Source organism: Pseudophryne corroboree, chromosome 6 (genome assembly GCF_028390025.1).
Source record: "Pseudophryne corroboree isolate aPseCor3 chromosome 6, aPseCor3.hap2, whole genome shotgun sequence".
NCBI classification, from domain to species: Eukaryota; Metazoa; Chordata; class Amphibia; order Anura; family Myobatrachidae; genus Pseudophryne; species Pseudophryne corroboree.
The window spans coordinates 59,946,536-59,959,720 of NC_086449.1; the positions used below are offsets into that span (position 1 = coordinate 59,946,536).

Consider the following 13,185-nt stretch of genomic DNA (forward strand, 5'->3'; position numbering starts at 1 on the left):
ATGATCAGTAATAACAGTTTTGGATGCGTCCCAGAACAGTGCAGGTCTGTCCCAGGAGTCCAGATTGTTATCTAGGTAGTTCAATCAATTAATTAGTAAGGAATCCACGGAATTACCCAGATTAATAAAGATATCTTGAAAAGCAGCAAAGACTGTATAAATCGGGCTAGTAACAAGGATACTGGGGCATGGTTTGAGATTAAGATATTATGAATATCTGTTCGTTGGACCTGGTAACCAAAGAGTTATTGACTAAAATGGCATCTACTCATGACAAGGAGTGATGTACCCCAGAAAAGAAAGTAAAGGTCCTATCCGTGAGGTTCAGGAGGTACCAGACATCCATGAGCTGAGGAGTGGACTTGAGAGAATGGATATGTTTCCATAAGGAGGAACCAGGAAGTCTAGGGGGAGGTTGTTTATCAAGACGAGGATCAATTTTCGATTTGAAGTCCCCACCAACAACAAGGGGGAAATTAGAACATTGGGGGTAATTCAGAACTGATCGCTCGCTAGCGTTTTTTCCAGCACTGCTATCAGGTCAGAACTGCGCATGCGTATGCACCGCAGTGCGCAGGCGTGTCGCACAGGTACAATGCGGTTTGTTGCTCTGCGATAGGTTTGTGCGAAGAGTCCATTCGCACTGGTGATCACAAGGTGATTGACAGGAAGAAGGCGTTTGTGGGTGGCAACTGAGCATTTTCTGGGAGTGGTTGGAAAAACACAGGCGTGTCCAAGCGTTTGCAGGGCGGGTGTCTGACGTCAATTTCCGGTCCCGGACAGGCTGAAGTGATCGCAGCGGCTGAGTAAGTCCTGGGCAACTCAGAAACTGCACAAAGTTTTTTTTTGTACCGCTCGGCTGCACATGCGATCGCACATTTGCACAGCTAAAATACACTTCCCGGTGGGCAGCGACTATGCGAATGCAGGACTGCAAAAAACAGCTAGCGAGCGATCAGGTCTGAATTACCCCCCTAGTGCTAATACGTGAGTGAGGTCATGCAGGAATTCAGGTAGCAAAGTTAAGCACTTGCCAGGCTTGGTCGCGTGTGATACTAAAATTCATACGGTGAATTTTAACAAAATCATAATAGATGTTTAAAGTGGAGAAAGATAAAGTATCAACCAATCAGCTCCTAAATGCCATGTTACAGGCTGTGTTTGAAAAATAACAGGAGCTGATTGGTTAGCATTGTATCTCTCTCCACTTTATCTCTCTCCATGGCTTAGTAGTGTACATGTGCCCCTAATAACTTTACACAGGTGTACAGGTATGTAAGGCATACACTTGTATGGTTCTGTTACACAAAGTGTGTCGTAATTCTCTTTTTTCTATTTAGTTTGCTACCGGATTTTCACCATGGACCAAAACATGAATCCTGTGGACAAGACAGTGGACATAGAAATCTCGGTAAGATGTCTGTTCTTGTGAAGAGATTTTAATATTAATTGATCAGACACATAAGGCCTGATGGAGAGTCAAACTATGGATATAACTCTGCATAGCATAAGCTTATGGGCCTAATTCCACATGGGCAGTAGTTGTGCGAAAAATTGTACAACTACATCCCTATACACAGGCATGCCGGGGGACGCCCAGCACAGGGCAAGTCTACCCCGCATACCACTCTCCCCTCCCCTCCGCTAACATGTGAACACTTTGGACCCCCCCCCCCCCAATGCTGCAATGCCGCCCCCTAAATGTCACGTCGATGCCCCCTCCAGCTCCACGAGCACCTCTGCCTGTCTCTTAGGCAGAGGCGTTTGCATATGTGAGATGCTGTCGCACTGCAGGAGGGCTTCACCATGCGAACGCATCTTCATGACTTTGGGGGTCATTCCGAGTTGAGCGCTAGCTGCCGTTGTTCGCTGCGTAGCGATCAGTTAAAAAAAACGGCAAACCTGCGCATGCACCGAAATGCGCACGCGCGTCGCACGGGTACAAAGAGCGTTGTGGTTTTGCACAGGTTCTAGCGACGATTCAATTGGCATAGGCGAACGCAAGGAGATTGACAGGAAGTGGGAGTTTATGGGTGTCAATTAACCGTTTTCTGGGAGTGTTTGGAAAAACGCAGGCGTGTCCAGGCGTTTGCAGGGCGGGTATCTGACGTCAATTCTGGGACTTTCGTCGCTGCAATCATGGCACCGCATAAGTAACTACAGGGCTGGTCTTGTTCTGCACAAAATTTGTTTGCAGTCGCTCTGCTACACATGCGTTCGCACTCCTGCAAAGCGAAAATACACTCCCCTGTGGGCGGCGGCTATGCGTTTGCACGGCTGCTAAAAGTAGCTAGCGAGCGATCAACTCGGAATGAGGGCCTTTGTAAAGTGCCTAGAGTCCTTTGGGAGAAAAGTGTTCTATAAATAAAAGGATTATTATTATTAATGAGGAGTTTTCTGGCTTGCTTAAAGCATCAGTCACTGAGAATGACACTGCAAATGGTGTAGTGCACAGTGGGCCTAATTCAGATCTGATCGCAGCAGCAAGTTTGATAGCAATTGGGCAAAATCATGTGCACTGCAGGGGGTGCAGATGTAACATGTGCAGAGAGAGTTAGATTTGGGTGGGTTATTTTGTTTCTGTGCAGGGTAAATACTGGCTGCTTTATTTTTACACTGCAATTTAGATTTCAGTTTAAACACACCCCACCCAAATCTAACTTTCTCTGCACATGTTACATCTGTCCCCCCTGCAGTGCACATGGGGGGTCATTCTGAGTTGTTCGCTCATTATTTTTTTCTCGCAACAGAGGGATTAGTCGCTAATGCGCATGCGCAATGTCCGCAGTGCGACTGCGCCAAGTAAATTTGCTATGCAGTTAGGTATTTTACTCACGGCAATACAAGGTTTTTTCTTCGTTCTGGTGATCGTAATGTAATTGACAGGAAGTGGGTGTTTCTGGGCGGAAACAGGCCGTTTTATGGGTGTGTGTGAAAAAACGCTACCGTTTCTGGGAAAAACGCGGGAGTGGCTGGAGAAACGGAGGAGTGTCTGGGCGAACGCTGGGTGTGTTTGTGACGTCAAACCAGGTACGACAAGCACTGAACTGATCGCACTGGAAGAGTAAGTCTCGGGCTACTCAGAAACTGCACAGAGAAGTCTTTTCGCAATATTGCGAATCTTTCGTTCGCTATTTTGATAAGCTAAGATTCACTCCCAGTAGGCGGCGGCTTAGCGTGTGCAAAGCTGCTAAAAGCAGCTTGCGAGCGAACAACTCGGAATGAGGGCCATGGTTTTGCCCAATTGCTAACAAACTTGCTGCTGCGATCAACTCAGAATTACCCCCCATGTGCCCTGCAGGGGGGGGAAGATATAACATGTGCAGAGAGAGTTAGATTTGGGTGGGGTTTAGACTGAAATCTAAATTGCAGTGTAAAAATAAAGAAGACAGTATTTACCCTGCACAGAAACAATATAACCCACCCAAATCTAACTCTCTCTGCAAATGTTATATCTGCCCCCCCTGCAGTGCACATGGTTTTGCCCATTAGATAATAAATTTGCTGCTGCGATCAGATCTGTATTAGGCCCTGTGTATTCTGATTGCGCAGGAAACAACCTGATTAGTCATCTTGTTTTCCACATACAATAACTTAAATCCATGTTTATCACCTATACCCTATATGATGTCATTGAGTGACACTATGGAAGAAGACAGACTCTCTGGGCATTGTCATACTGTATAAGGATCTTTTCATGCAGAGACGTGAGTGCATACCATTCGCCTGAACACTGAGGCTGATCCAGGGGGGCAATTACACCCGTACCACATGTGTGCACAGAGTTATATGATATTTGCCCATACGCTGAGCTCTAGGCATCTATGTGACAGTACAACTTAAATAGCCCTCATCATCAGCAACACACAGCTCCACCATCCCTGTAATAGGTGCAGGAGGTGTGTCTGGATTCAGACTGATCTTTGCATAGTTGCAGCTTTACAGAGGCCAACTATAGCGATGATGCACTCTCTGTTCCCTTTGTCTATGTAGGAACTCATTGTCGTCACACAGTTACACCAGGTACAAGTGTAGGTGGGACTGCAGGACTTGAGACTCTGAATTGACCATAGATGCTCCACTTGACAGCAAACACAGGGCCTGATTGAGAGGTGGACGCAGTGTACACAGCAGCTGCGTCCAACCCTTGTGTAAATGCTCTAATGCTGCAGTAGGCATCATATGCGAATAGACACCTCCTGCAAGCTTCTCTGATCTGCTGCTTCCTCTGAGAATGCAGCATTTTTATTATCTGCAAAGCATCAGCCATCGGAGTAACCCTCAACTTATGCAGGACGGCCAGTGTATTCATTCTGCCCGGGCCAGGAAATCATGCATTGGAATATGCAATCTGTGGCCTCACCACGCCTACAAAATATGGATGACACACCCCAATTTTAAAAAATGCTCACCGTTAACGCCCTCGTACCATCATGTTTGCGTACGACACTAAATCAGGCCAACAATGCAAAAAAAAAAATTGGAGTTGTGTGGAGTTTTTCATGAGCACCAAGAGCAGTTGTATTGCAATAATGCTGCTGACAATAGTAACATACTGATTTAGTTCATACCTGCCTACTTAATAACTGCTGCCTCCTGCTGGACACGCAATTGCATCATCATAGCCCCACCCCCGCCTTACAATTCCCATGTTACCTGTATTATAAAGTGGGGGGTGGGGCTACAAAGACGGGATTTTCCTCAGATTATGTCATCACCCTACCCATATCTTGTGTGAGCGGATGGTGGTGGGTTGTGAATATGGAGGTGGGGGGAAGTGGGATGCAGGAGGCTTTCCCGGGGGGGCCAAGAGTGTCACCCTATTTTCAGGAGCCTCCCAGCCATTCCAAAAGAGTAGGCAAGTAAGATTTAGTTATTTTCTTTCATTTATGTTTTGATACTGCGCCTATGTAATGTAACTTCTCTCTTTTCTTCATAGACCCCGCAGAAAGTCATTGTAAAAAAAGAATCTAAGCGACAAGGCAAAACCGGCATTAACAGCCTGACCTATGAACTAAGTGATCTTGCAAGGTGGGTGACAAACACACAGGACCTGACGCTGATGTTATCGGAGTGGAGTGATTCTTACATGCTGCTGTGCGTGTGCAAAAATCCCTAAAACTCCATCATCAAGGCACTGTTGCGATTTGGATGCACTTATTTAGAGATGTTTTTGAAAAATGCTCAACCGTTCACAGTGGAGGCGAAACCCCTACGTTATGTAGAGTCTGACCTTCCGACTTGTTAATTATCATAGCAAAGCAGACATTTACTGGGAGGTGAAAGCTCTTAAACTGGAAGGAAAAGTTATTTGGAATGAAAGCATGCTTGCCTACTCTCCCGGAAGCTGCCGGATGCTCACGTTTTTTTGGGTAGCCCCCCGCACCCCCGGAAGATTAGGCAAGTATCCCACATCCTGCTTGCATCCTAGTGATGCACGCAGGATGGGCAGATACTCTCCTGAGTCCGCGGGTCCGTGGAGTGGGGAAGGGTTTAAAATGACACGAATCGTGTAATTTTATCCCCGTCCCCTTCCCGCGGACCCGCGAATCGCTGTGTTTTCCGGGTGTGGGGGCTGGGCTTGATGATGTCACAGCCCGGCCCCGCACCCTGAAGTCTCCTGCAGCGTCTCCTCTCCGGGCTTCTCCCAGAGAGGAGACATTAAAAGTAGGTAAGTATTGATAATGTCGATATTATCTTAAACCATAAATCTATACCTCTAGATACACTTTTACCGTGGAGCCGCTATGGGCGCTAGACTGAATACACGTGCTACGCACTTTGTACGCTATTTGCGTACAGAGTCCCGTACGTGGTACGTACTTGGCGTACACACGCCGCGCTGAGTGTACAGAGTACGCACAGCGCACGCACACACAATTGATAACCTTTAAACCTTGTTAGTGATACTGTTAGGCGCCGGGGTCCGCAGTGTCCGCGCGGCCCGGCGCCTAGCAACTAGGGACGCTGTGCGCGTTCAGCCGCCGGCTTCCTAGCAACGCTAGATGCCGGGCGCGCTGAGCCGCACGGACCCTAGCAACGGGGACGCCACGGGCGGACCGCGTTCCCCGTTGCAGGGTCTAGTTACACACACACGCACACACTTGTCTTCTGGCCGTGCAGCAAGGCAGCTGCACGGCATTAATACCAATCAGGCTCTGAACAGCTGATTGGAGGACTCCCTGCTAAATACCTTCTCAGTGCTTCTCACAGACGCCGGTAATAGCTTCCTGCATGCTGCTTTGGTTTGCTGAACGTCTGTTCCTGTCCTGCTGTATCCGGTCATTCCTGTCCTCAGAAGTTCTGTATCTTGGAGTTGTCATCCCATCCCAAGAAGTCGTTTGGTCCCCTGTTGTCCTCAACGATCACCAGAGAATATCGTGTGGTGTTCGTGAGTTACGGCTCTGCCGTATGTTGCGGCTCAGCTGCTTTATCTTTATATTCTGTTTCGGAGCATTTGCGGAGGGTTCCGCTTCCACAAGTCCTCTCCGGAACTCGGCGGTGCCGGGTAGGAGAGTGGACAAGTGGATATTTTGGTTGTCCTTTTCCCTGGCGGTTTTTCCGCACATATTCTAGTTTTTAGTTTCTTGTAGCCCCTGGCCTGGTTGTTTAGTCAGAGGGCCCCTTGTTATCACCCTGTCTCGGATTTCCCTGTGTCTCCCATTAAGACCTGAGGGGGCATCGGAGTTGGGCAGACATAATCCGCCCTTCAAACGCGGCTGCCATGGGCTCAAGCAACCATAGTCTCGCAGGGGATTTCTGACAGCACGGGCGAGACAACGGAGTTAGGGCGCCAGGGGCTATTTTCCATTCCCGCTCCCTTCCCCAGCATTACGTTCCAGTGCTCCGGTCCTCGCAATAAGATCTCCTCAGACCAGAGTGCTGGAATCATAACATTATTACCGGCCAAACCAAAAAACTAAAATTAAACAGGGTTTAATTTTTTCTCATTCAGTTTTTTTTTAAGTTTTTTGGCCTCATGAATCCGACAGGTTTAGGGCCAAATCCTGGCCAGCTCTTAGTCAATCAGATTCAAGAACTTACTCAGATGGTTCAGGATCTTTCTCTTCGGGTGAGGTCGCAGGAAGATCTTTTGCGAGCCTCCCCAAAGGTAGTCCCTGAACCAAAGATGCATTTGCCCGACCGTTTTTCTGGTGATAGAAAAGATTTTTTTAATTTTAAAGAGTCCTGTAAACTTTATTTTCGTTTAAGACCTACTTCCTCTGGTACTGAATCTCAGCGGGTTGGGATTATTATTTCTTTACTCCAGGGGGATCCTCAGACCTGGGCATTCGGTTTAAGAGCAGAGGATCCTGCGTTGTTGTCAGTAGACGCTTTCTTTAAATCTTTAGGGCTTTTGTATGATGACCCAGATAGAGAGGCGTCCGCTGAAAGTCAGCTGCGCGCTCTCAAACAAGGTAGAAATCCTGCAGAGGTTTATTGTACTGAGTTTCGCCGTTGGTCGAACGACTGTGGCTGGAATGACCCAGCCCTGCGCAGTCAGGTTCGCCTCGGCTTATCAGAGTCTATTAAAGACAGTCTCCTCCAGTACCCCGCTCCTGAGACTCTCGATAAACTCATGGAGCTTTCTATTAAGATTGATCGTCGTCTCAGAGAGCGGAGAGCTGAAAGAGGAACATCTGTAAGGTCAAGTCCTTGTGTTTATTCCATTCCAGAAGATGTCGAGGAGCCCATGCAGATGGGTCTCTCCCGGCTGTCTCCTGAGGAAGAGACCAGAAGGCAAAATTCCGGTCTTTGTTTGTACTGTGGTGGTAAGGGACATTTTGCTTGTAACTGTCCGAACAAGTCGGGAAACGCTTTGACCAGGTGAATTGTGAGGGGGTTCACCTAGGTCTGCAGCTTATCTCCTCGAATAACTCTCTTTTAGTTCCAGTTAAGGTTTCATTTGACAGCCTCAGTTCTTTGGTGTCGGCTTTTGTTGACAGTGGAGCTGCAGGAAACTTTATGGATTTAACTTGGGCTAAGGCCTTAGGCATTCCACAGTTACCATTGGATAGGTGTGTCACCATGCATGGCTTAGATGGGAGTCCGCTTTCCAATGGGGTTATTACCCACCGTACACCTCCCGTAGTACTTACGGTAGGAGCCTTACATTCTGAAAATATCGAATTCTATCTAACACATTGCCCAGCAGTTCCAGTTGTTCTGGGTCACCCTTGGCTGGCCTTTCATAATCCCACCATTGATTGGTGGTCCGGGGAGATTTCCCAATGGGGTACATTTTGTGCTAAGGAGTGTATTTCGTTTCCAGTCAGAGTTGCAGCTATCATTTCAGAACTCATTCCTGGGGAATACCAGGAGTTTGCCGATGTATTCTCCAAAGGCAATGCGGACATTCTGCCTCCCCATCAGCCTTATGATTGTGCTATTGAGCTAGTTCCTGGTGCCGCATTGCCAAAGGGGAGATTATATGCATTGTCCGGGCCAGAAACTTTGGCTATGAATGACTATGTTCAGGATAGCTTACAGAAAGGATTTATTAGACCATCAAAATCCCCTTTGAGTGCTGGTTTTTTCTTTGTGGAGAAGAAGGATGGCTCGCTTAGACCATGCATATATTTTAGAGCCCTGAATAAGATCTCAGTTAAAAACACCTATCCTTTGCCGTTGATTTCTGTACTCTTTGATCAGTTACGTTCTGCTGTGATTTTTTCTAAAATTGACCTGAGAGGAGCTTACAACCTCATCCGAATTAAATCTGGAGATGAGTGGAAGACGGCTTTCAGTACTCATTCGGGTCACTACGAATACCTGGTGATGCCGTTCGGCCTGTCTAATGCTCCAGCAGTTTTTCAAGACCTCATAAATGATGTGCTCCGTGACTTCTTAGGGAAATTCGTGGTCGTTTATTTAGACGACATCTTGATTTTTTCTGAATCGATGGCACAACATATCACCCAGGTGCGTCTGGTTCTTCAAAAGTTACGTGAGAATCATTTATATGCCAAGCTGGAGAAGTGTGAATTTCACGTCACGGAAGTATCTTTTTTAGGGTACATAATTTCCCCTCAGGGATTTTCGATGGAACCTAAGAAGCTCCAGGCCTTCCTTAATTGGGCGCAACCCACCAATTTAAAAGCAATTCAGCGCTTTTTAGGGTTTGCGAATTATTATAGGAGGTTCATTCATTCTTTTTCTGACCTGGTTGCTCCCATTGTAGCTCTGACAAAGAAAGGAGCGGATCCTACCAACTGGTCGCATGAAGCTGAGTTATCCTTCCGGGCCCTGAAACAAGCCTTTGTCTCAGCTCCAGTCCTAAGACATCCTAATCCGGAATTGCCCTTTGTTGTGGAGGTTGATGCCTCAGAAGTTGGAGTGGGGGCCGTCCTTTCTCAAAAGGATCCGGAGTCTCTGGAGTTACATCCTTGTGCCTTTATGTCCAGGAAATTCTCCTCTGCTGAATCCAATTATGACATTGGTAATCGGGAGTTACTGGCGGTAAAGTGGGCTTTTGAGGAGTGGAGGCATTGGCTGGAAGGAGCGAAGCATACTATTTCGGTATTGACTGACCATAAGAACCTGCAATACATTGAATCAGCTAAACGGCTTAATGCCCGGCAGGCACGTTGGGCATTATTTTTTACTCGTTTCAAATTTATAATCACTTTCAGGCCTGGTTCCAAGAATACTAAAGCTGATGCCCTGTCACGTAGCTTTCTTCCGGTTCACAATAACAATCCTGTTGTTACCCCAATACTTCCATCTTCGGTCATCCGGGCAGGCCTCACACAGGATTTATTTACCCAGTTAAACCAACTTCAACATCAAGCTCCTAGATTTACTCCTGCTGGTCGTCTTTACGTTCCTGAATTTTTGAGAGCTACTGTTTTAACTGAATTCCATGACAACAAAGTTTCAGGGCATCCGGGAATCACTAAAACATTGGAGTTAGTCGCTCGCTCAGTATGGTGGCCTAGTATTTCTAAAGACGTTAGGGAATTTGTTTATTCATGTCAGGTTTGTGCACAGCATAAGGTTCTCCGTTCCTTGCCTATAGGGCAACTTATGCCCTTAAGTGTCCCTCTCAGGCCATGGTCTCATATTTCCATGGATTTTGTGGTTGACCTTCCCCTTTCAGCTGGATTCCGAGTCATATGGGTGGTAGTGGACCGTTTTAGTAAAATGGCTCATTTTATTGCTCTTCCCCGATTGCCTTCTGCTCAAGGGTTGGCAGTTTTGTTCCTCCGCCATGTGTTCAGGCTTCATGGGTTGCCCACTGATATTGTTTCTGATCGGGGTCCACAATTCATCGCACAATTCTGGAAATGTTTTTGTGCTTCATTAAAGATGAAACTGTCATTAACATCCGGTTACCACCCACAATCCAACGGGCAAACCGAACGAGTTAACCAGTCATTGAAACAATATCTGCGTTTGTATTCAGCCAAACTCCAGAATGATTGGTCCGAGTTTCTTCCTTTGGCTGAATTTGCTTACAATAATTCTTGTCATTCCTCCACTAAAGGGTCTCCTTTCTTTTCAGTTTTTGGTTTTCACCCCAGAGCTAATTCTTTTTTTCATCATTCTCCAGTCTCCTCGCTGGCATTGACCTCCCATCTCAGAGCAATTTGGAAAAAAGTGCACCTTGCTCTCAGAAAAGCGGCCTTTCGAGAGAAGAAATTTTCTGACAGGCTCCGACGTCCTTGCACTTTTAAGGTGGGAGATAAGGTGTGGTTGTCAACTCGCAACATCAGGCTTCGACAATCCTCGGCTAGACTGGGACCCAAATTTATTGGACCATTTCTTATTATTAAAAGAGTCAACCCAGTTGCCTTTCGGCTACGTTTACCAAGATCTCTCAAGATTGGAAATACGTTTCACTGTTCCCTGTTGAAACAATACGTTTCTTCCAGTAGATTTCCTCGGAGGATCTCTCAGGGTAGATCTCCAGTGGATGTACAGGGACAACAGGAGTTCTTGGTAGAGAAAGTTCTTGATTCCAAATTGTCCCGGGGTCGGCTTTATTTTTTAGTTCACTGGAAAGGCTGTGGTCCGGAGGAAAGGTCTTGGGTCCTAGATAAGGATCTTCATGCCCCTAGGCTCAAGAGGGCATTTTTTCGGGAATTTCCTCAGAAACCTGGCTTTAGGGGTTCCTTGACCCCTCCTCAAGGGGGGGTACTGTTAGGCGCCGGGGTCCGCAATGTCCGCGCGGCCCGGCGCCTAGCAACTAGGGACGCAGTGCGCGTTCAGCCGCCGGCTTCCTAGCAACGCCAGACGCTGGGCGCGCTGAGCCGCACGGACCCTAGCAACGGGGACGCCACGGGCGGACCACGTTCCCCGTTGCAGGGTCTAGTTACAAACACACGCACACACTTGTCTTCTGGCCGTGCAGCAAGGCAGCTGCACGGCATTAATACCAATCAGGCTCTGAACAGCTGATTGGAGGACTCCCTGCTAAATACCTTCCCAGTGCTTCTCACAGACGCCGGTAATAGCTTCCTGCATGCTGCTTTGGTTTGCTGAACGTCTGTTCCTGTCCTGCTGTATCCGGTCATTCCTGTCCTCAGAAGTTCTGTATCTTGGAGTTGTCATCCCATCCCAAGAAGTCGTTTGGTCCCCTGTTGTCCTCAACGATCACCAGAGATATTTTGGTTGTCCTTTTCCCTGGCGGTTTTTCCGCACATATTCTAGTTTTTAGTTTCTTGTAGCCCCTGGCCTGGTTGTTTAGTCAGAGGGCCCCTTGTTATCACCCTGTCTCGGATTTCCCTGTGTCTCCCATTAAGACCTGAGGGGGCATCGGAGTTGGGCAGACATAATCCGCCCTTCAAACGCGGCTGCCATGGGCTCAAGCAACCATAGTCTCGCAGGGGATTTCTGACAGCACGGGCGAGACAACGGAGTTAGGGCGCAAGGGGCTATTTTCCATTCCCGTTCCCTTCCCCAGCATTACGTTCCAGTGCTCCGGTCCTCGCAATAAGATCTCCTCAGACCAGAGTGCTGGAATCATAACAGATACAATGTATTGATATGTTTACACTTTAAACCCTTAGCAGCAAAGTACTGCAACGATGTTATACCTTAAACCTTAAGTAGCGCTGACGGTATAAAGTACCCGCAGTGCGTACACCTTATCAATGCTTATAAACCTTATACAGTTAAATATGCTTTTAAACCCTTGCAGGAAAGTGAGGACACAACACCGATTTGTAGTTGAAATCACAGGGTTCAAAGGCCACCGTGGATTATTTCAAAAGGTAAAACAGTACAAATCATACACTACAGGCTAACAAGATAAATCTAAAACAGAGTAATGGCTACATAGAATGTACATACGTGAGAATGTTCGCAAGCGCAACCCGGACGGTCCTCCGCTTGTCAGGTAGAAAGCGTTCAGAGTCTTCTGACCGGCCAGGCAACAATGAGCTTTTTATACACAACTTACATACATAATACAATGGTCACTGTAATCTCATTGTCCATTGGACACTGAGATGTGTCTTTTCATTACAGGAAAGGTCATAGGTTGTTTTAAAAAGATGGGCGATATCTTTCCCCAACTGCTCTTGTGGGTGGTATCCTCTGGAATCCCGCCGCATACATAATATACAGTAAATACAGTTAATATCTATATTCTACTTTTGCACATAACTATACGCTGGAACATGCGATCTTTCTCTAACCAACACCAGAATGTTACCCTTAAAATACCCTACAGCTGGATACTAGACATCACCTTCTAACCTTTATCTGACCCTTCCTATCATGCAAAGGCGAATCCCTTAGTCCTGGAACTGTTTAAACTATTGATACTCGCTGATGTGGTGCAAGGGAGTTATATCTAAAATGTACAATATTTGGGTTAAATATATAATGTTCTAATAACCCTCTACGCGCTCACAAACTCCACGCGTAAATACCCATACCACGCGCATGATCGCAGGAGCGATCCTACGCAAATTGCGGATATGTGCATGCACGGCGGACTGAGTGCACGCGCAGCGAGCATGTCTATGGGGTTAGTACAGGGTATATGCATTACAATATTTTTCGACTTTGACAGTCCACCCTTTGGCAGTCAACAATAACTGCCACTATCTAAACATTAAACAGAAAAATATACAATACAATATCTACAGATGATTGGATAAAAATATACAATACATTATCCATAGATGAGTGGATGTTAGGAGGAGAGGTGTAGGCGGGAAATGTATGACCTAGTGG

General features: G+C 46.8%; 1 protein-coding gene across 1 annotated transcript in view; it reads left to right on the forward strand.

The window, feature by feature from the left end:
* The window catches only part of LOC134936129 (complement C3-like), an 828,079-nt gene that overhangs the window by 84,806 nt on the left and 730,088 nt on the right, over window positions 1-13,185 (forward strand). Inside the window, exons 4-5 of the mRNA XM_063931046.1 lie at window positions 1,341-1,411; window positions 4,940-5,031. Coding sequence (XP_063787116.1) covers window positions 1,341-1,411; window positions 4,940-5,031 — 163 coding nt within the window. The remainder of the gene's footprint in view (window positions 1-1,340; window positions 1,412-4,939; window positions 5,032-13,185) is intronic.